Here is a 25,065-nt window from a genome sequence, read left to right as displayed (position 1 = left end):
TTATATTCCGCCTTCGGATTATTGTTTTCGAGGTCAATACGCGTCTTTTGACACCCCTCTCGATATTTTTGGACGCGTATTAGCGGTGTCATGCTGCCGTATATAATCCCCAAAACTGATTCCTGTTGGCGTGGTAGTTGTTTTTTCTTCAGTCACAGTCACGGTTAAAAGCCGCTGTGACTGAGAGGCTACAATCACAGATAACATTGTTTCTCAAAAATCACGGGATCGGCATTACCTTTAACAAGTTGTGCTCAAATGTCAAAATTTTCTGAAGAAGGTTATGCTTAAAAACGTCAAAGTTTCAATTGAAAACGTCAGGTGGCGCCAAGGCTCAAAATATAAATAGCAAGCCTTTGTTGTTGTTGTTGTAGCGATAAGGTTGCTCCCCGAAGGCTTTGGGGAGTGTTATCGATGTAATGGTCCTTTGCCGGATACAGATCCGGTACGCTCCGGTACCACAGCACCATTAAGGTGCTAGCCCGACCATCTCGAACGATTTATGTGGCCACATTAAACCTTCAGGCCATTCCCTCCCTCGCCACCCCCAAGTTCGATGAGGAGCTTGAGGTAGCCAGAGCCTCGTCTGTTAGTGAAACAGGATTCCCCGCGGATAGGTGAGGTTGACAATTGGGTTTGGAGAAGCTATATATTGCGCTGGCAACCTGGAAGGTTGCGCTACACAGCCCCTTGAATCTGGTATTTTAGTCGCCTCTTACGACAGGCATACCTGCCGCGGGAATATTCTGACCCCCTAACCAAAGAGTATATATTTGTTAAGAGGCGTCACTCGATACTTTGTTGTTGCCAAAGCAACCCTGTCATGTCGAATGTGATTCTCAAGGAAGTTTTGTTTAGTTTTTTTTTAATTGAATCCAAAAGGCCAAAGAGGATAAATATAATAAGAGCCGTCACTCGTTATTTTGTGGCGAGTATCTCGCTGGAAATTGAAAAAATTGATACCGAATGTTTTCTGAGAGGAACATTTTTAATTGTCTCGCATTTACCCTTGCCGTGTAGGCCCGTTGTGAAACTGTGATTTTTGGAAAGAGAATTAAATAAATTAATTAAATACAGTCGAAAAATAAACACAAATACCCCACGGAAATGTATAAAAGACATTTATAAACATCTCGCCAAAAAAAAAGTAGCGACTACCTCTCAGTATACATCGAGTAAATGCCAAAAAAAATAACGAGTGACGGCTCTTATTGTATTTATCCTCTTTGCCTTAACAACAACATACAACTTTTAAAAATCAAATGACAAGTAGAAAACTTATGGCGAAAAAGCTGTTTATATAGGGTGTCCTTCATTTTCGAAACTCTCACAAGGTAAGTGGTCAACCTAGAGTGAAATATTTTCAACTTAGGAGGACTATGTAATGTACATATATTTATTTATATTGTTGCTTTAAAAATATTTAAGTAAATATTTTAGTTTATTCTATCATACATTTAATTAATTTAAAAATTTCTTGTTTCAGTTTCTACTAAAATCCTACAAACGAGAAAGCAGAATAACTACCAAATTAAACACGCTATATTGGAAAATTTAAACTACTGCTAAAATCTTCAGTTTCATAAGCGGACTAATTAGAAATCTTATAAGCACATACGTACATAACACATACATACTTTTAACAAATATATTTATATTGATTTGTATTCTCGCCAAAGAAATCATACGAAAACGACTGCAAATTACTTTCGCTGTATTTGGATTTTGACTGTGATGCAATTCGTGGAACATTTAAGATCTGCTAAAGAGAAAAACTCTAAAAAGCACTCAGTAAGAACAAAATATATACATTTGTAGCACAGATACGCACTTTCATTCAAGCGTTTTGAGTGAGACAGGGAAAACGAAGCGATTTGGAAGAAAATTCAAGTAAAGTTTAGTGTGGCGGCTAGCAATCGCCTGCCTACCGTCTGATGGCCCTACAACACTACCTCAAAGACACTGAAATTAACTGCGTAACTGCGACGCCAGTAGTACAAGCGTTCACAACAACAACAGCGGGTGTTGTAATACAACAAACACCACACTTGCAATTGCAATATACAACACCTGTGGTAAGAACAACAACGGCGGCAGCAATAACGACGTCTGCGACGCAGCAGCAATCGCGGCAGCACAGCTTTCAACAGCAACAACAACTGCATCATCTTACATTACATCAACAACAGCATCAAGTGCAGCAACTTCATCATACAACACAAAACAATACGTCGACAGCAACACAACAAGGTACGACAAAAACAATTGTTGCAACCTCAACTCCTCACAGCATTATAAAACAACCGCAACAACAATTGTTGTTACATTCACAGCAACGCTTAAAGCAACTACAACTTAAACAACCCACCATACATCAACGGCATACAACTTACCATCATCACCCCTACTATCAGCAGCACACCACCAACAACAACAATAGCAACTACATAAAAAACACAAATACCAATAGTGTTATCAATACATTAGTCATCACGGGTGCAGCCAATCATAAATTTAAAAGTGCTCAGCACAACCATCAACAACAACTGCAACAGCAACAACAACAAACGAATTACAGTCATAATCGCACACTACCCATACATGCGATATTAAATCAAAATTCAAATTTTTCAGCAGTTAGTTCAAGTACTGGCGGTGGTACTGCTTCAAGTCACGCCCCAACACAACAATCAAATGCAACAAATTCTAGTCGCTCCTCAGCTGTTGTCGCCGCTGCCAATGGGCGTACGGTGAATAGTGCCAAACAACAACAAGGAGGAGCAATGGGTGCACAAATGCGTTCAAGTGCTGCCAACAGCACTGCTGTCGCCACAAATTCGAAAAAGGCTAGAACAGAACCTCTACTATCGCAATATCATCAAACAGAACGTTTAACTTTTGCCAATTCACATCTTGTATGGGGTGAAGAACATTGGCGTCGCGTGGTCTTCCAAGATGAACGTAAATTTAATTTAGATGGACCAGATGGTTTCTCCAATTACTTTCATGATTTGCGTAATTACGAGCAAACATTATCACAAAGACCGCGTGGTAATTCTGTTTATATCTATATACTACTGACGGTGGGTGGACCCATCCATATGGAGGTATCAACAGCCAAACAACGTTCACAAACCTATATCGAAACGATATTACGTGAACGTGCGAATATTATTACTAAATTGGGTGGAAGTCCAGATTTTATATTACAAGATCATAATTTGACTGCAAATATGTCACCCAATACACAAGAATTTCTTGAAGCTGAAGGCATTAAAATACAACGTTGGCCAACAATAGCGCATGATTTAAATATAATGGAAAATATATGGGGTTGGCTGATACGTGAAGTTTACGATGGTGGACGTAAGTTTGCGCGTAAGGATGATTTAATATTTCGTATACGCTCAGCATGGACACGTTTACCTATGGATTTGGTAGTTAATTTATACAGTACACTGCCAGAACGGATTGCAGAATTATATTATACGCGTGGCATTTATACAAATTGTTGACGTTGGCACGAGAAGGTGGACAGTAGGGTTAATATACCTACTAAAATAGAATAGAATATTTATGCGTTAAGAACGAGATGTAGCTCTACATACATATATATATATATATATAAACATATGTACGTTACGTTACGTCGTATGAAAATACTTACATACATACAAATATGTGATCAAAATGTGAGCACAATAGAAGGATTACAAAGTGTTTAGAATTAACTAGAGTAGCGACTGCGATATGGTTGGCGGAAGTGTGAAAAGCTGTTATTCACCACTGCGGGGAATGATGAATATAAAGAGTAATGTTACTACGCGAGTGATAAGCACAAACGATCAAACGCAGAATAGAACAGAGTTTTAAAGTGATTGATCACTGCCCTTATATTAATTTATAAAACACATACATATATTCTCGAAACTGTATGCCGAAAAAAAACGAAGATGACCTTAGATACATATTTTGAAGTTCAAGGCATTCAAATTTATTAGCGTCAGGTTCCTCATCTACCACTAGTACCTAACGACAAGCATTTGTATCGCTTTAAAGCTTTTTTTTATATGTACATTCCTATAACTTTAACTAAATATTTGAATGAATTCAAGTTTATATTGCTCTTCTAAATACATACATATATGCCCTTTGTAATATGCAAGTATTTCGCTCTAGAAGCATGATAAAAAAGTGTTGCACACACTTATTTACACAATATTTTTGTGTGAATTGTTCATTCGAAAATGGTACTCAAAACCGCATTTGAACTGTTGCTGTTTGCCTGTGTACATTAAATATGCCCAAATCACTGCAATAATTTTATTGATAATGAGGTTTGATTTTCTCGCGATTACTTTTTTTTTCAATAAGGATAGTAGTTAATTCACTACAAAACGTTGTCCTATGTTAATACAAAGTAGGAAATTTTCGAACATTAAAAAAAGCTAATTTTTAGTATGCACATGTTTTTTCAACCGTCGTTTAAATATGTTTTTATTGAAAAACAATGCCCGAAAAAATCAACCAGTTTTAAAAAGGCTTTTAATTGTGTTTCCTTTTAAAATTTTTTGCGAGCGTTTACATTTTCGCATTATTATTTGTTTTTGAGATACACGTTTAAAAATTATCTCAGAATTCAAAAACAAGTTCTTACAAAATAGAATTTAAACTTTTGTTTGTTGAAATTAAGTTAGCCATTTGGGGGAAAAAAACCTTTCGTATCAAAATTCCACAACTTTCGTGTAAAAAAGTTCGAAAACATTTTTGTTGTTTCAAAATTTGTCTTACATATAATTTCTATTTAATGGAGCTCGGTTTAGTAATAACTGTAAAAAAATGCATAAAAATAAGCCTTTTTAACTACATAAAAACTCAGCGAATTTTCGATATTTTTTAGCAAGTCATTAAAAAACCAGTTTTTATAAAAATATTAATAAGTCTGCGCCAAAAATGTTCATTAAAGTTTTTTCCTACTATTTTTAATTATAATTAAATTTTTAATTCGTTTGCAAGCAACAAAAAAGTTCACAAAATCACGGTATACAAATTTTATGATGAAGAGATATAGCCGAAATATGAAATAATATATGTATATGCCCCAAAGCGGAGATAGTTGAGCAGATACTACTTATAAATGTTTTTTTTTCGAATGTTCCTTTATATACATATGTTTGTATATAACACAACCATTTCATTCTAGGGATATTTTTATAAATTCTGTATTTTATTCATTATTTACTCACATTTATAGTAAAAATAAAAAAAATTTAAGTTGAAAAAAATTCTTCAGAATTTTAAATTATCAAATTGTATTTTTTTTTTTTTTTTTTGTAGTCAAAAGTTGGGATTGAGAAAAAAGTTTGCTAATTTTTTTTATCACAAGCTATAATATACATATACAGTCAGTGTTAAAAGAAAGTGTACACACTAGACTGGGTCCATTTATTAACCGATATCGCGCCATGGATTTTTCGATAGGATTTGGGCTCAGGAAATAAAGGTTCCACTACGCATACCCAAAAAAATAATTTTCGAACCTGCGAAAAAAAATGGCGAAAGGGTAAATTTTTCGACCAAAACACTCCCCAAAACCCAAAAAATATAATTTTTTTTTTTTCAAAAACTGTTATCGCTAACGTTTTTACAGCAACAACGTGTACTACACACGTCTAATATAAAAATATAGGCTCTACTTAGGCGACACAATGCAACATTTTTTTTAATGATTTGTAATTCTGTTCTATTTAATGTAAAAACAAAACTTACAACAAAAGAGGATATGGACGAAATATCGGAAATACTTAATATTTTTTAATTGGTGTCAAAAACAACAGGTTGTCAATTTCCAGTACTTCGTGTTGTTGTTGTAGCGATAAGGTTACTCCTCGAAGGCTTTGGGTAGTGTTATCGATGTGATGGTCCTTTGCCGGATACAGATCCGGTACGTCCCGGTAACACAGCACCATTAAGGTGCTAGCCCGACCATCTCGGGAACGATTTATATGGCCACATTAAACTTTCAGGCCATCCCTCCCTCCCCACCCAGAGCCTCGTCTGTTAGTGAAACAGGATTCGCCGCGGATAGGTGAGGTTGACAATTGGGTTTGGAGAAGCTATATATACCTCGAATCTGGTATTTTAGTCGCCTCTTATGACAGGCATACCTACCACGGGTATATTCTGACCCTCTAACCCGCTGGGGTCAGTACTTTGTGTGCTTTCCATTTGCTTTCATTATGGATTGCAACGACGTGGCATGGAACTAACAAATCACTTCTGTTGTTGTTGTAGCATTGCTTCTGCCATTAAATAAGACAATATTACATTTCATTTTCACAAAAAAACAATTTTTCCATGATGTCACCCAGAACGCCCTTAAGTAGAGGCAATGTTGTTGCTATTCACGTGTGTACACTTTCTTTTACCACTGACTGTAGGTTCAATTTAAAATCATAGAGAAAAATATTTTCGTATTTAAAAAATTTTGTATAACCAAAAAAATTTTTTTCAACATTTTAGGTTGCAAATATTTTATCATAAATACTTTTATTTGTAAATATAAAAAAATAAAAATTATACAAATATTTATCGCCTTGCCACAACAATTTCTCCATTGGAACCAATTTTTTAAGGTCGAATTTGCGATAACATTTTTTAATAAGATTACGTTCACGTCTTAAAACTTGGATACTGAAACGTTTTGATAACTTTCATGAAAATAAAATGGTATATTAATTTTTGTCCGAAATTGAAAATTGTAAGACCTTAAAGGAGAAGAGATGGACCCACCAATGTTATACCAAAATATTGAGGAAGACGAATTGAGTTCATTTAAGCCAGCCCGTCTGTCCGTCTTCTGTTTGAACGCAAACTAGTCCCCCAATTTTCGCGATAAATAAATAAATAAATGTAGAGCACGTTCAGAGATTTGAGGCCGAGTTTCTCTTCCAATTTGCATCTTGCTCCTAACAATTTTTCCTACAAATCGGCGGGACGGGACCTACAAGTTTTATGCCGACATCGAACAGCAAGGTAGATGAGTTTTCACTGAGAAGCTTTTCATGGCAGAAATACACTCGGAGTGTTTGCCAAATTACTACCGAGTGGCGACCCCGCTTAGAAAAACTTTTTCTAAATTTTCGATGTTGCTTGCGCGGGGCGTGAATTCAGGATCTACTGTGTGGTAGGCAGAGCACTCTACCACAACACCACGGCGGCCGCTAATTTTCGAGATATTTATCGGAACCGACCATATCGGACCACTATAGCATATATCCATATCCCATACAACCGATTTTTCTGATAAGAGGATTTTCGCCATTTTTTCCACATTCTTAGACTGACGAGAGAGTGGAAGCGAGAAGCGTTGCTATGGAAATGATTTCTTATGGAAAATTGTCAGTGCCAAAAACTTTTCAAGCTTGTAAAATATATGAAAATAAAAATTGTTTCTGTTGTTGTTGTTGTTGTTGTAGCGATAAGGTTGCTCCCCGAAGGCTTTGGGGAGTGTTATCGATGTGATGGTCCTTTGCCGGATACAGATCCGGTACGCTCCGGTACAACAGCACCATTAAGGTGCTGGCCCGACCATCTCGGGAACGATTTATGTGGCCACATTAAACCTTCAGGCCATCCCCTCCCTCCCCAACCCCAAGTTCCATAAGGAGCTTAGGGTCGCCAGAGCCTCGTCTGTTAGTGAAACAGGATTCGCCGCGGATAGGTGAGGTTGACAATTGGGTTTGGAGAAGCTATATGTTGCGCTGGCAACCTGCAGGGTTGCGCTACACAGCCCCTTGAATCTGGTATTTTAGTCGCCTCTTACGACAGGCATACCTACCGCGGGTATATTCTGACCCCCCCTAACCCGCTGGGGAAAAAAATTGTTTCTCGCTTGGCATGGCATATAGCGAGCACTCTGCGCCAACCCAAAAGCTAGAAACTTAAAATTTCATAAAAATCGTCAAGATCGGCAGCATATGTATATAGGATATATCCTATGCAACCGATTTTTCAGATATGAGGATTTTCTTCGTCCCCTTTTTTAGAGCTAGAAGGTTAAAATTTCAGCAGGTGCTTACGTGTATGACACACATTGATGTCTGAAACAATCGTCAATATCGGTCGTATAACGATAACCTATTGTTCAAATATGCGGATTTTCGCAATTTCTCTTTTCAGCTAGAAGCTTGAATTTTCAGATGTATATGAAATACGTTGATGCCGAAAAAATCGTCCAGATCAGTCATATATACATATGTATGTGTCCCATAGATTTTATGAATTTTTGAAATTTCGGCAGATTGTTTTACAGCTTCATTTATGAAAGCTAGAAGGTTTCCAGCATATTGGTGCACCGCTATAAACTTTTACCCTGCCGGAAACTTTGAGCATTCAAAAGAAAAATATAGGTACCTGCCTGCCTTGTCGTTTTTCGTGGATTTGTTTGCGACTAGCACAAAGTGCAGTTGATCATCAAAAAAAAAAAAAACACAGAAACAAAAATCCATGGTGTATTTGAACACCTGCGCCTTCATTCGGCACATTTTTCCCTTATTTTCACTGTCGTCAAGAAACCCACATGTTGTACTTCTTCATACATAAAACTTACATTCGTAGACATGTGTTAGTACTTACATAAATACCCAGTAGCAAAAGAATTCAGAACTGAAAAAGGTAAGCGAGTTGGTAATAGGTTGCGGGGTGAGAGAAGAAACAAATTTCGTTTTAAACAAAACAAATTTCGTTTTAAAATCGTTGTTGTTATTTTGAACAAAATTATTTAAATCAAAGTATGTGTGTCGGTAATGTGAAGAGCTGATCAATTCATTTCCCCAAGTTTGTGAGTTGGTAATTCATATAATTGACTGGTTAATATCCACGGGTAAGCTAGTTGTTCAGGACATCGCTGTGTTAAAATTCAGCGATGAATTCAGCAGTGGACCCTCACTTTGACTATTACCAACTCATTTCCTACCTATTACCTTTTGCTACTGGGTACATACACATGTATTTTCATACATTCACACAAACGCATGAATGTTCAGTGATATTTGTTGTTATGCTTTTGTATACAAAAATTTTGTTTTGTTTTTATATTTTTACTTTTTGTTGTTCTACTTTATTTATCACGCATAATACAACCTCATAAGAATAAATGCATACTATCATACATATGAACATACAATACCTGCATATTTTACCTGTACAAAAAGGATCATTTTCGATCGAAATGCTCGTGTGTGGTTGAGTATGTCTGTTACTGTTACCATGACTTTTTGTGTGTTTGCTGCTCTATATACATAAATACAACTATTGGATTCTTCTTATTGTGCTACATAAGTTCCTTTGTAAAAAGGTACTGAATTAACTGAAGTATTATCGGAACACAAATACTAAAAAAAAATTAAAATTATAATAAAACTACTATATTAATATCTATTGTACGTATGGAAACTTATGTTATCTGTACATACTCGTATGTAACGAATTAGCTTTTAGTAACTGTATTTTTTAAATGAAATTTTTGTTTGGAGCAACACTTTACCTATGTTCATTAGATATGTTAACTAAAATATAGAAAAATAATTTAAAAAATACAAAATGGAAAATAAAATTAATTAAACAAACCGAAAACGTAATTATGTATGTATATACTTACTTACATGTTCGATGTAAACAGTAATTTCACACAGGAACTTAATGGAGACACAATTTTGTTTAATGCATACATAGCAGCCGTTTGCCCCCCTTAACTATAAAGAAAATCAAAATAAAATGCGTTCCCAACTGCTCATAGATGTTCCATCCAACCAAGTATGTGCCTCGTTTTGAAAAAGTCATATTCACCCTTATCGCGAAGTTCACACGGAAAAGTGTTCGCCTTCACTTCTTTTGTTCGGGTGACCTTTTTCCGCCTATCGGCAATTTCGGGTGAACAAAAGTTCACTTCGAAACAGCTGATGCTCTATTGTGAATTGGCAGTGAACAAATAATTTACTTACAATTGTGTAAATTTTGTAACCAAGCATATATTTTCTTAAAATACAACAAAAATAGAAATAAAAAATTTATAAAATAATGTTTAGTATTGAAATTAGGTTTGTATTGATTGAGCGCGGGAGAATATAAATGTGAAATCGATTCGGAGGCAATTAACGGACAGTTCTAACCCTTTGGAACTGAATGATTCACTGTAAGCTAAAAATTACTTTTTTCAGCACTTTGAATAACAAGTTAATTTTTTTTAATTAGCTTTCGCCAATATTACAGGCTAAACAAGCCGGCATTCTTATATTTGCTAGATATTCTTACCAACTCCTTGCCACCATTGAAGCAAAAATTTGGAGTTCCACCAATTGTAAAATTGAGTATATGTCTTCGTTTTTTCGCATAGGGAAAATGCGTTGGAAAGGACCACGAAGTGAGTCTGAGCCAATCTTGTTTCAGTGAGGTGCTCAACATTTTGGAACCGTTGCTTTTTCCACTATGGATAACTTGGCCGACTGATACGTTGTCATACAAAATAGAATTTACATAGCAATACATGAATTTCACTTTTTTCCACTCAGCTTCCGATTGTGCATTATTTATTGATAAAAAAAAAAAATTAAGGCGCGATAACCTCCGAAGAGATCTAAGGTCATGCTTCTCTTCGAATTTGCGTCGTCCTCGTCTTGATTTTCCCTACAAATTGGCCGGACGCGACCTACGACTCCGAACGGCATCTGCAAGGCAGATGAGTTTTCACTGAGAGCTTTTCATGACAGAAATACCCTCGGAGCGCTTGTCAAACACTGCCGAAGGGTGGTCGGCAGGCATAGGTGCAATTTAGAAATGAAACATAAAAACCAAGAAGAATTAAACAGGGGGTGCCACAAGGCGGTGTCCTATCCCCACTTTTGTTTAATTTCTACATATCTAAGCTCTCTCCACAAGCAGGCGTCGGACCTTTATGCCAGGAATTGCCCGGTGAATCCAGTACTCAAAAAACAGTACCCAAAACTTGCGGAAGAGGAACGCATACTCCCCAGGTAAACGCGAGTCACTCTGGCTCAACATCGTTCTGGATACTGTAACAGGTTAAACTCTTACCTATCCAGAATCAACCCCGACATACAAAATGTATGCCCCGCTTGCAATGTGTCCCCACATGACACCAACCATCTCTTTAATTGTAATGTGGAAACAACGCCTCTAACACCCCTTTCATTATGGTCCACCCCTGTCGAAACAGCAAGTTTCCTTGGACTCCCGTTAGAGGATATTGATGACAATTTGTGATCGGCCGCAGCTATTAGGTGGGGCGAAACAATGCTACAACAACAACAACAATTTGTGAATTGTTTGGATGTGGCGAAGCACTGCTACAGCAACAACAGTGTTAAATAAAATTCGTGTTTTTAAACAAAGCTTAAGCGTGTATTTCAAACATATATCGTATCTTTTGTACTACATACTAGTTATACTACTTTGTGGCACTTTTAAGTGTGAATATAAACTGGGATGCAGATAAAAAATACTTTATATCAAAAAATAGTTGCATTTTAATGTGGATATATACAACTTATGTATACTTACATAATACGTTTTAAATAGGAATTGCTGTAACTGTTCATTTTGTGCTGAATATCTTGGTCGTATATCGACTGCTGAATTAAAGATTTCCCTGTGTGGGCTAACGAAGTAACAAGGTATGTAATTCGTGAACGGTTGGCAGCAGCAGTATCAGTAATTTATTATACTAGTCTTCTTGAGATTATTATGTCATCAATTTCCTTTTTCGCTCAATTTTATCTCTTTGTTTCTTTATATTTTTTAGTTTGTTTGGCTTAACTTTCTATCAAATTTTATAAACTTCCGATTAAAATTAAAGAGTAATTTCCTTCAGTCGAGAGTGATTGGCTCACAAGATTGTATGGAAGCACCATTCTGCACGTAACTGGAAATTGATTGAATATAGTGATGAATTACCATTGAATTACATTTAGTGCTGGTGAACGTTCTATATCAGAATTCGCTTTAAAAAGACATCCCGATACGCCCTGCGAAATAATGTGAAGTCAAAAGAAAATGAGCTTTGGTTTCGATTAACTGACAAAGCATCGCTAGGATAAACAGTTGATGGGATAACACCACCTGGATGTGAATTCGCCTTACAGCAAACGGTTATTCCAAAAAAACAACGTATTCAAAAATGTTGGTCAAAAGGTTCTTATTCCTCTGATGCTGGAAAAGGAAGTTACTTTTTTGAACAAATATCTGTAAAAGCGCGTTTTTAAAGAAAATTCTCATATAGAGTTCTCTTTCAATCGGCAGCCGAAGTAAGGAAATCTTGTACTTTCTCAACAATATGTGACCTGGAATCATGAAACGACCCTATAGTACGAAAACAAGTTTTCGAGAAAAACGCATTTAAAGTTTTTGTTTAGCTTGACTCTGTGTAGCGGCTGGCAGTTGTGAACGAATTTTGTAATTAAAATGTAATTAACTTCCCGATAAGCTACAAGCTTGAAACTTGGAATATAGTTCAGAACCCGATGACAGTGCAATAATAAGAAAAAGAAAACTCCGATAGGTGGCGCATGGATCGAAATATTTAAAAAAATCGTATTTGTGGTCCGATTTAGCTTTAAATTCGATTTGTGAAAAAACTAAGAAAGATAGAAAACTGCGGTTTATTCCATTGGAAGGAGCGTTAAATTTTACATAAGAATCACTCAAAAAGTGAAGAACGGTATTTTCGCACAATAGTGTCGTTTCATGATTCCAGGTCACATATATATATATAAACAGTGGTGAATACTTTAACACTGTGCATACAAACGAAATCGACATACATACATATAGTGTGAATAATAAATTGACTTAAATAATACTTCGTACGCATTGTGGACTACAAAATGGCATTTGTTGTTTAACACAAAAACGTCCACCAATCAGTGACTTGCCACAATCGACACCAGCACATATGAAACAATCACTATGCCAATGTACATCACCCCAGGCAACACCCTGATCGGTTGGCTCAATTTGACGATTACAACGTTGACAAGTGGCTGCAAAGAATTCATTATAACATTTCAAACATAATGGCATATTCGTCTTCTCATCGGGTATATATTGATGTCCAGCCAGTGGCGTGTCGCAATGATAACAACAAAAGTGTTTGATATGGAATGTAGCACCCTCGGCAGCTGTATACTCCTTTGTGAAAATCAATTCATCACATGCTTTACAACGTGGTATTTTTAAATTTATAGCCAAATCACGTCCACAATATACTTGGCCGCCATGGAAGAAATAAACCAAATCTGCGAGCAATTCACGACAAGTATAGCATTTAAAGCATTCCGGATGCCAAGCGATTTCTTTACCAGCGCGTTCGGCTTTAACAGCAATATCACCAAAGGTTATGGGTTTAGTACAGTCACGGCAATTCAAGACTGGTAGCGGTGGTGGTGGATCTGCAATAAAATAAAGTGGGCAAAATTCATAATAAATGTTTCATATAACAATGAAAGGTATAAACATATTTATACCCCGCTGGGCTTTTCGAAAACCCCTGCTTTATAGCCAAAAATAGTAGATTCGGAAAACTTTTTTTTGATAATGTTTAAAAAATAAAAAAAAGAAATTTGAGCAGTTTACTATTTTCGAAGCTTTCGTCGAGGTCGTTCAAGCGAATAATCTTTTCGTCGACAGTCCAGCATAAAGCTATAAAGCCATTCTGTGTTTCAGACCACTCAGGATAGAAATTAGCACGTATACATACTAGCCAAAGTCGTTTAGCACTCAAAATTTGAAAAAAATTTTGCCTAACATATACGTACCTTGCACTAAATTACTAGCTAAACGCATTTGTTGGAAGGCACTTGGTAAGCCAGCTGCCGTCATATCAGCACCACCCACCGGAGTTGAGGCTTTGGAACCAAAACCGGAATCATTGCTATTGGAGCCACTAAGCCCTGATTTTACGAAATTATTCTCAGGTGGACTGGTGTACATAATTGCTGGGCTATTAGGTAATTGTGATACAAAACTACTTAGCTCCTCTGCGACTGGCTTATTTACTAGCAGCTCTTCTCTCAACTCTTGAATGGGACACAAAACACAGCACTCCGGAAATTTGATATCATTTTGTTTGAGTGTATCATATAGTGCATCATAAAATGGACTGTTCAGCAAGGTACTTTGTACAGCCTTCACATTCACGCCGATATCTTTAAGTTTTTGTTTTGTAGCTGGGCTCAATATAGAAGCATTCATAAAATCTGGTAACATAGGAGCTTGTGATACCACTACCGAAGCGTTGGCTGTCAATAAACCTTTACTTTTATTTTCTACGACGTTTTGAAGTGGTTCGGAATGTAATATTTGTGCAAACACAGTGTCTTTATCATAATCAACATTCTTTGGTAGACCGCATATTGGTGCCAAATTGCATGTAGTGGCAAATTTTAACTTTCGAGCTGGTGTTTCTTGACGCATTTGTGCGCTCATTCGTGTATTTGTTAGATTTTTAACTGGTAATGGTGAATGGAATGATATATCGCTAGATTCGGAATGTACAAACGGCTTATTTAATGGTATTTGCTGACTGCTCGATGGGACTTGGTATGTGTCATTAGAACCAGTTAGGGCGTTTTGTTGTTGGAGTGGCATTATATATTCAACAAAACCTATACCCATATTACCAATACGCACCACAACACCTTGACCAACACAATTTTCACGTATTTTCACCACATATTGTTGAAGTTGTGCAGTTTCGGCATCGGTTAGATTATCGCAAAGTTCGGCATTCAAATCGTGGGGCGGGACTTGGAATTCTAATTGTTGTTTTCGCTTCTGGGCAGCATCACTACCTACAATTGGTACTTGGCCAGCACCCAATTTTTCCATGTAATCTGAAACGACATCAGGCGTTGTGTTTGGTGGCACCCAATCTACTTGTACTGGTTGGCTTGCGAGTGCCTTAATTTTAATAACTGTAAATGCAAGGAAAATTTTAATTGTTAATATGGTAATAGTGGGAATGAAATTAATATGTATGTATATTAGTATAAACACAGCGGGAGCAAAGTTAAATTATTGACTTTTGTACATAAAAATAAAGCTACTTTTTCGGGATAGAGACCGTTGTCACTGCCACGGTATTGACGATGAGCGCTAGCTTAGATAGAAAAATGCGTTACCACTACAGAAACGTTTACAACAGCAGCTTTCCCCAAAATCGTTGAAGTGATTAAGCTTTTTGCAAACAACATATAGGAGCTGACGAACCCCTTTGTCTCCCTGGCCGTGTCGATTGATATACTTTATAACGCTAACGATACTGCGGATTTCATTAAGATTGTTTGCTATACGGTAGCACTTGAGGTAAAATAAAAATAAATACAAGGCACGATATTTCCCTGAGGCTGAGCTTTTCCGCCAACTTGCGTCGTGCTCCTTTTATTTTTGCTACTAATTGGGTGGGCGAGATCTGCAGGTTGTAAGCCAACTTCGAGGTGCTTTTCATGACAGAAATACACTCGAGGTGTTCGCCAAACTTCTGTCCAAGGGCTACACCGCTTAGAAACAATTTCTATAATTAAAAAAGCTTGCCTCTAAAGAGTTTGATGTCTTTCCGTGACTGGAACCCTTGATATCAGCGCACCACTGCCGCCGAAGCAATTGAGATATCGTACTTTGATTTACCGCGGCGGAGTAGTGGTAGCTCTGAGTCGTGGAATAGTTACCTACTGTTTTACCACACAAAATTAAAATTTTTTTTATAACCATACGATTAGCATAAGATGCACTACTATTTCAGTGGTCACAGCGGTACGCAGAACAGGTTGAGGATCTATCTACACAGTCGGAGTGCTTTGGAGTATAACCAAGTCCAATTTGCTACAGAATATACTGCTGACGTGTAAGGTTCACGCTATTGATTGATTAATGAAGTATTTCTTAAGCCTAATGCTAAAGAAACGAGAAATGTTTTATATTTACGTGGCACGCACATACATACATTAAAAATAATATACTTACAAGCTGGCTTTGAACATATTTGACCTAATATTTCAAACTGCGCCCATGACGATAAATCTTCGTCTACACATTTGTGTTGATCTTTACGACACTTGCAATTGCGACATACTTTACGCCAAAAATGTAAATCTAGTCCGGGACATTTTTCACCACATTCACCGCAAGGTGCACCTGCACCCACTTCATGGCTCAACTTTGTGGAACGCTGTAAATTCTCACGACGACTTTCCAGTTTCGAAAGCCATTCTGGCGCAACAGATTCTTCTACACAGTTCTCGCTGTTGCCACGTACGCTCATTATTAGTACTTTATTTATTTGTTATTGTATCCTTTTAGAGCTCAGCAGTTTTGATGAATAATTTTTCTTTTAATGAGGTCATCGTTTTCGCACAAATAGCAAGCTGTTAATAAGGCACTATTAACTTAAACTTAGGTGGTTTAAATTTTTTAAATAATCAACATCGTATTTTAATAAAAAGTATCAAAGAATTACATTTAATACAAAGGAAAGGACGTTGGCAAACAAATTCTAGTTTTGTTTAGATTTTTTTTTTTTTTGTGGCTTTGAATACTCGTTTTGTGAGTATTGATAATGGCACGGATCTTTATGTGTCCGTATAGCGCCAGGTTGTACTTGGGTAGTGATGTATTTCCTTGGTTGTATGTTGATTGGTATCTTTAGTGTTTTCCGTTTGGTAATAGTCTAGTTGAGGCATTGTAAATTTTACCAAGTAGCGCAACTAACAGCTGATCGGTGAAATTCGCACATTCACACGCACAGTTCTCGACTCAATTTAAAAAAAAAACTTTAGATTATTTAGCTTAAATTTTAAAGTGAGATAAACCTTACCAATTGATGTATAAATAGAATATATAGGGCGTATTTGTTGTTATTAAAAGAAGCTTTTTATTTATATTAAAGTTTTTAAAAATTTTTTCCAACTTTAATTTAACAATTTCATGCGTTTTTAAAGGATTTTCGTGCATTGAAATACAACCATGTGCATATACGTTTTGACATTACATTTCATACACGTTCGTATTTGCCAATCTCATTGTATCTAAATTCGAAAACAATGACTGCAATTATTCGGTGCGATTCTCGAAAAATTTTATTATTTTTGTGAAATTTTAGTACTTAATCTGTGGTATGTGGCGGTCAAAAAGGTTTTATGCAACAATATTTTGCCTCACAACGCGACAATGTATTTCGTAATGTCGAAGTACTTATATGTATATGTATTTGATGTGGAAGCTTGCTGTTGCGGTTGCCACTTATTCCATATGGAACAAAAATGGTCCCTTCCAACCGCATATGGTCCGCTGGTCCCTTATTCTCAATTTTGGTTTTTTCGGCAAAGTATTGGTACGTTTATTTCTTTTTCACTTAAACTGAAACAAAAATTCAAAATATTGCTAATAAAATTTCCCGCAAATCTATTATGCACATATAATTTTCAATTTACTTCAATGGAATTCTTACCACGAAAATTGCTCTATCTATAAAATGTAGCAGAAAAATGACATTTCACCCGGTAGATAATTTAGGCAAGGCATTAAAAACGGAAGTGGTGAATGTTCGGGCAAACACATTGTCATTAATTTTTGATGAAACAACGGACTTATCAGAAAAAAGACTTGTTTTAGTGGTTAGATATTTCGATCGGTATTCAATTATTACACAGTTGAAACTTTTAAGACGCTTGATTTTTAGTCTGAGTTCCAACTCACACTTACTGAATCTAGGCTCTGGTATGAAGTTTAAACTGTTAGAGAAAAAGTAAACATCTGTAAAAATAGCATTAACACCACTGCTTAGTTTTATTTACGATTTACTGAGTTTGCCACAAAGCAAATTTTTAACCGTTCTTTAATAAAACCGAACTGCGCTATGGACTTTATTCCATTGCAATCAAGCAAAACTAGGTTCACAACGTTTGGTTGGTGAAAGACATAGACTAATCCTAGCAATGTGAACATATAATACCTAAAGGTGCACTTTATTTTTGTTTGTGCAGTTTGAATTAAAACCAAGTTTCTACTTTATTAAAATTGTATATATTAAACCATTGGAACATCCAAATTGTTTTTATACCAATAAAAAACCTAAAATTTGGTCCTTTTTTTTTGAGATCTGGTCTTTTTTTCGATGCATTTTGGTCCTAAATGAATAAATGGTGTGGTAACCGTGTTTGAGAACGCATGTGACACGGTTGCATTTTTCAGAACTAATTTTCTTTTAAAATAATGAAATAGTAGTATGGAAGCGACAGCCATAGTAGTATACATGTATGTGAATATTAGCAAAGTTTAAAAAACAAAGCATTTTTTCTTTGAAAATAATCTAATGGAAGATGCACACGAGGCGTATCTTCATAGACGCGTATTAGGTACAGCATAAGAAATCTTGAGGCGTAGAAAATCGTAGCTGCATTCCATATTTTGTACGCGTCTACGAAGCTATGTCTCGTGTGTATCTTGCCTAAGTTTAGCTTCTTACGAGATCCAACGTTTTTAATTAATAATGATAAATAACACGTGATGCAACTAAGCTTAAGGCGACTTTTGAGTCGTTTTGACACTTGCGTTGCGTCTACATCTGACTTTGAACACACGCGCTTTAATTGCTTCAATCTATAAGCAACGCACCGCCAACGTAAAAGTAAAACACAAATAATTAAAAACATAGGGTTCTTCTTGAACTTTCCTGGATTTCTTGAAAATTGTAAGAATTTCTATTGCCGTTCAACTAAATAAAAAAACATAATTTTGTATTCATGTCGATTTCGTGATCTATCAGGAGAGACGGTGGAACATATCCTTCTGGAACGCGACGCAATCTGATGAGGGCACAATAGATCAACAGTCGCAGTGCAATCCCCAATAAATTTTCTACCTATCTTCATGTTATAAAAATAGTTTTATTTCCTTTTTCCTCTTAACGTCCGTTATTTTAAAGAAACCCTTATTTGACGACTCACTGAACGATTTCTTTCAAATAAAGTGTTTGTTAGCGTTCACCGAAGATGGTGAAAACGGCCCCTGGAATTGTTATCTTATATAGCCAAAGAAAGTTATACAGAAGCACAATTTAGTCAGCACAAAACGGTTAGAGAAAATTTAAAATATAATGCATATGTATAAAATGCATGCAATTTATGAAATAATTTTTTTGTATAAAATTAGTTTGACATATCAGATTTGTCAATATTATTTTAGTCCTGCTACTTTTAAAACATTTATAATATTTAAGGAGAACATTTAAGAAGTAAGAAACATGATTAATGCTTACATTAATACGTGTTTCATTTGTTTTCATTGAGGAATAAGTTCGTAAAAATAAAAAGCACGTTTTTATAAAGTGCATGTGAAGGTCCATATATAAAATGAGTAATAGAAGGAACATTGGTTTATATATTACATTTTTAAAATCAAAATATCCTGCTAAAAAAGTAATAGAATGTATATTATTTTGTATATTACATTTTTAAATTGAAAATCTCCTGCTAAAAAAGAAGCAAAGCCTAACTACATTTTTTCATTTTCGTACTTAACTACACTCCCTTTTGTGATTCAGGATTTCGGCAAATCTTGAAAAAACTCCGAACATCAATTCCTTCATTATATGACATTCGACTGCCTAGTCCACTGCCTTCCACTCTATTCTCAACATAAGCTCTATTTAAGCTGCCAAACTATATAGTAAACAATGAGTTGAGGGGTCGACTGCTAATACGCTACCAAAAATATCGAGAGAGGTGTCAAACGACGCGTCTTGACATCAGTATTAATAATCCGAAGGCGGAAAAATGTTAACGCGTTCAAAAGATATTAATGAAAAACCGAAAAAAGACCCGCGGGTACCTCCGAAACCGGGGGTCGGATCCATAGTATTTTTGCGCAGAACACCTTTCTGCGTTGGCGGCCTTCGGCCGCGATTATAAAAAATAACCCTGGGCTACGCAATGCCAAGTCCGGGTGTGTGGTATAACCGTGGCTACCGCCACGGTGATGCACAATTTTTTTTGGGGGTACGAACACAACAACAACCACATGGAAATCGCCAACTTCAAATGCAAATATCTCCGGACAGAGATAAAATTTTTCTTTTCCGCCATCGGATTATTGTTCTCGAGATCAATACGCGTCGTTTGACACCTCCCTCGATATTTTTGGTAGCGTATTAGCAGTCGACCCCTCAACTAGACTATTACCACACTTAAAATGACTTGATTGATTGCCGTTGGTTTGCTTTACATTATAGGAGCAACCTCCACCCTCGGTTTGTCAAAATGGTCTCGTACTTGTCTTTTTTGTATTTAATGTTATATTTTGTAGGATTTGTATTCATTCGTCATGTATGCATGATTGAAAAGACTTTATTGATTGCACTTGGTTTGCTTTGTTGTAGGAGCCACCTCCACCCTGGTTTGTCAAATTGGTCACGTAATTGTCTTTTTTGTATTTAATGTTATATTTTATAGGATTTATATTTATTCGTCATGTTTGCATGATTGAAATGACTTTATTGATTGCACTTGGTTTGCTTTGTTGTAGGAGCCATAGTGTACCTATACAGGTGTGTTCACTAAGCGATAAACGTCAAAACTACAAACAGCCTCGCTCACCTGATGGAAATCTCAGGTCTAGAGTCGCATTTTTGGTCTCAACGACAACATTTTTGACTACCAATCGTCTCGACTTTTTCAATTTTTCAATCATTCGGCGCATTCGGTGATGGTATCCATTTTGAATTCGCTGTCATTCCGAATCCAGCGAGTGCCTGTCAGAATGCTTTACAGATAAGTCAACACACTTGTACTTGTACACTATGGTAGGAGCCACCTCCACCCTGGTTTGTCAAATTGGTCACGTAATTGTCTTTTTTGTATTTTGTTACGGTCTGCTGCTACGGTCTACGGCCATGATCCACTTGGGAGCGTGTTCACGCGAACACACCTAGCGATGTGGTGAAAGTGGCGATAAAAAAATATCGAAAACCGGAAAAAGACAGACCTGCCATCACCAGTGAAAAAAGAGGCATTGAGTTTCCGGTCATATACACACCCAAAAAGACAGAAAATTTTGGAAAAAACTTAAAAGGAAAAGGCCACGATTGTCCGGCCGGGGAAAAAAACAAAAAAAAAACGCAAGAATTAGTCCTGCGTCATTTTCGCTATTGCTTACATCAACTGCACATCCCCGACTATGTTCAACTCCTCGCAAAACACCCTCGCCGTGCTGTGCGCATATTAACCGGCATTGTGGAAGAACCAAAAGGCTGCAACGAGGAATTGCAGGCCCAACTACTAGAAGTACGAACAAGTGGGAATAGACCTTATCACGGTGGTGTCGTGTTGACACAAGCGCAACGTAAATAATATCTAGTGAAGTAGGTCGGCGTTTCACAGCCACCCGCAGTGAGGAAAGTGTTAGTGATTCCGATACGGATTCGGACGGCACTGAGCTAAATGTGATGAGAACCATTGGTATCCGAAGATACACCCCTTTCTCTACGTTCACGAAGTACAATATCACCTTTGGAAAAACATCCAACACCACCTCCGCCTCCAGGGCCAGCAGTACGCTGCAGCATAATACAACGAAAGCCGGCAGTAGCGCCAGATCATCCAGAGGTTTCATTGCCACCCGGTTCAATCGATCACCTCAGACCAGAGCGCAGCAGCCACCAACAGTACCAGTACAGCGCGCCCAAGACCGCGCACCACAACCAACATCAGTGTCAACTTCACCGGCAAGGTCGGCTTCACCAGCGACAACACGCCGGCAGAGACCCATGGTATGTACTCTGTCGGCCAGGTAAGTACCAGCACGGTATGAATTTAGATGTAATTACCCTACAAAAAATTCTGGTCATGAAACTTACCCACGCCATGCAACTGTGACTAAGAACATAACCTATGACTGTATAGTAACGAGTCAAACGGCGTGGAATGACTAGAGCATTTTTGCAGGGTAGTTAAACGAACTTTCAAGTGGTACTTAGAGGGTTTCATATAGCCCGGGTAAACCATTCGACAAGGATCGAATTTTTTTGTCAAAATTACGACATTCCTTTTTTTAAGCATACAAGATGAACAGATAGTTTAACGTACTATAGAAGAAAAGTTACATATAAATGATTGCCACTATTTAAATTTGGCTTGTAAGATTTATCTAACCAAAAGAATTACCACATGAACACTCATGTTTGCAACTTAACAAGATATTAAAGAATGTAACCACAGTTTAGTATATTTACAAATTTTAAAGGTTTGTTCACAAAGAAACAGGCAGTTTTGTCTCAGTCAGGTCAAGTAGCACCTGCCTGTTAGAACGCGTAACACTAATTCCGACATACGCCGTTTATTTGTGAATGCACCTTCTTTACATTATATTGAACCAAGCTCTTTAGATATAACCAAGGTTGTATTCAGCAACTTACGAGAATAATTCCATTTACCTAATACCTACCTAAGCCTTAGCTTTACATAAAAAGAAAAAACATACATTTTTTTTTGATCATTTTTAGAATATATTTTGTCACCTTAAGATGTCTAAATTTAGCTCTATACATTTTATGAATAATAAGCCGGCGCTATCACGTGAAACGTTTTAGCGATTCATTTTGGAGCTCACCCATAAAATGTTAGAAAAAAAAGGAAATTTTATGCACGAATCTGCTAGAAGATTTAAACTTTCTTTTCTTATATCATTCAAGTACATTATATATATATATATATATATATATATATATATATATATATATATATATATATATATATCTACACATATGAATTACTATTGCTAGCAATATTGTTCGAACCACCAGAAGAAGGTAATATACGTGCATATAATGCATAGCGCTATATAAAATTTATCTTTATTGCTTTTGTAACAAATTTTCTTAGTACATATTACATATTATTATTATCATTGTAATAGGCGCGTTATACCAAATTGATATTTAGTTACACTCAAAAAAAAAATAAGTTTTACCACAAAGCATATAATAAGTGATTATTGTAACAACGTACTAATGTAAGGGCAAAATGAGTAAGGGGCTAACCCATATAACACTAAAATAGTATGTGCACAGATCAAGTATGTATGTTGTTACGGTCTGCTGCTGCGGTCTACGGCCATGATCCCCTTGGGAGCGTGTTCACGCGAACACACCTAGCGATGTGGTGAAAGTGGCGATAAAAAGAAAAATATCGAAAAGAAGGGAACAGACAGACCGGCCATCACGAGGAAAAAAATTTGGCTTCTGCCATGAGTTTCCGCCCGATACAGACGAGAAAAAAAGAAAAAAAAGGCTAAGCAAGAAAAACCAAGCAATCAATTTTTTTCACGAGCCGAGTGAAACTTTCAGTGCGAAAATTAAGCATAAACATTAAACTATTTAAGCATTAAGAATTATCTAGACGTTACAAATACATTAGAATCCATATACTATTCATAAACATATGAGTGGCGAAACTCAGATGCATTGATTGTGCGAAGGGCGCGTTTAATTAAGGAGTGTAACGCGAAGAAAAAGGTGCGGCAATAATCACCAGCGAATTACAAAGCAGCAAAAATACCGTGGTGATAGTATCGGTGCAGGAATTCAGCGCGACGTCAAAGCAACAGGAGGTACTACGTTATCTACTACCTGTATTCAAGTGAATGTCCAAAAACTAGGAAGAGTCCGTAGCGCAAAGTACCGACACAGTCCATTCCGACAAACCTCTTTTCGTCTCGTCTATTTTGGGTGGTAATAAACATTACAACGGGCGTGTTGTGTTGGCACAAACCCAACGTATAGAATATCCAGTTGAAGTAGGTCGGCGTCTCACAGCCACACCTAGTGAGGAAAGTACTAGTGATTCCGATTCAGATTCAGAAGGCACTAGACTAATTGGGATGAGAACCCCTGGGGCCCGAAGATAAACCCCCTTCCCTACGTTTACGAAGTACACCACCACTTTTGGAAAAGCATCCAACACCACCTCCGCCTCCAGGGCCAGCAGTACGCTGCAGCATAATACAACGAAAGCCGAAATTAGCACCAAGTCATCCGGGTCATAAAAGTCAACACGAAGTTTCATTGCCACCCGGTTCACTCGATCACCTCGGGCCAGAGCGCAACAACCACCAACAGTACCAACACCAACTACAACAACAACGTTTGAAACTGGGTGAGTCCGTTCCAACTCGGTGAAATTATATTATGTATTTATATGAAGTGATAAAATTCGTCACTTACAGATTATCGTTTCAAATTTTTGTAATTCATTCCAAGCACGCTTAATGAACCTAAAGACCCCTTTCTGTAACTCGATTCGAACATACGGTATATGAATTCGGACACTTTGGTGCTCTTAACTCTGTTGACCCGTCGGATAAGAAATGTAAAACCCGTTCTGTAATCTTGCGAATAAGAAACATTGTTCGGTAAAGCTTGTGAAAGGTCAATACAGTCAAGAAATAGGAAACCAAAATTATAAAAGTTTGAGTTCTGCAAATAATTTTATTCAAGTCAAGTTACAGAATAGTGTCACTAGTATATATAGTACTTTAAATTTTTGAATGTGTCACTCGGAACCATATTTTTTTTATATACATACATGCGAAAGCCATGCGAATGGGTAATGCATTACACATTAGCGACATATGCCTTTCCGCGAGAAATTAGAATCTAGTCGCAACAAGAAATAGAAGATTTATGTCTTTGTGATCATGAACAAATAAACTCTCTATAATTTTTTTTTTGAAATAATTTTTTTTACTGCTCCACTATACTGTTGCGACTGAAACGTCACCTGAAAGTTCATAAATTGCTTTCTCTATATGATCACACGGCACAAGTTAGTATGTGTCAACGAAGACTAAAGCTATAAAAGCTTATTAAATTGTTACGAGAGTTTTGCCCGACCATATCTATTAGTGTGGCAATCAAATTTCCATAGACTCGAGATAAGACAAATGAAAATGAATTTAATACAATTGAACTTGCAAAAAGATAAAGTATGTTTTACATTC

At 36.7% G+C, this 25,065-nt stretch overlaps 2 protein-coding genes across 4 annotated transcripts in view; one reads left to right on the top strand and one right to left on the bottom strand.

The window, feature by feature from the left end:
* LOC137243922 (transposable element Tc3 transposase) overlaps positions 1-5,285 on the top strand; it is a 29,599-nt gene extending 24,314 nt beyond the window's left edge. For both annotated transcript variants that reach the window (XM_067772250.1, XM_067772249.1), the window contains exon 2: positions 1,487-5,285. In XM_067772250.1, coding sequence (XP_067628351.1) covers positions 1,935-3,515 — 1,581 coding nt within the window. In that variant the 5' untranslated portion in view covers positions 1,487-1,934 and the 3' untranslated portion in view covers positions 3,516-5,285. The remainder of the gene's footprint in view (positions 1-1,486) is intronic.
* A 6,114-nt stretch (positions 5,286-11,399) lies between these two features.
* Positions 11,400-20,652, bottom strand: Tes (Testin). 2 transcript variants are annotated; one of them, XM_067772247.1, is made up of 5 exons: positions 20,296-20,652; positions 16,039-16,439; positions 13,833-14,990; positions 12,886-13,466; positions 11,400-11,941 (listed from the first exon to the last, which is right to left on the bottom strand). In XM_067772247.1, exons 2-5 carry the CDS (start codon positions 16,334-16,336, stop codon positions 11,906-11,908), a joined length of 2,073 nt encoding a protein of 690 aa, XP_067628348.1. In that variant the 5' UTR covers positions 16,337-16,439; positions 20,296-20,652; the 3' UTR covers positions 11,400-11,905. The 2 variants fall into 2 exon arrangements, with proteins under 2 accessions (XP_067628348.1, XP_067628349.1); XM_067772248.1 differs by having other exon boundaries at positions 20,343-20,652.
* Positions 20,653-25,065: the final 4,413 nt, after the last annotated feature.

Source organism: Eurosta solidaginis, chromosome 3 (genome assembly GCF_040869045.1).
Source record: "Eurosta solidaginis isolate ZX-2024a chromosome 3, ASM4086904v1, whole genome shotgun sequence".
In the NCBI taxonomy this organism is placed as follows: Eukaryota; Metazoa; Arthropoda; class Insecta; order Diptera; family Tephritidae; genus Eurosta; species Eurosta solidaginis.
This window is presented reverse-complemented; position numbering and strand designations above follow the sequence as displayed.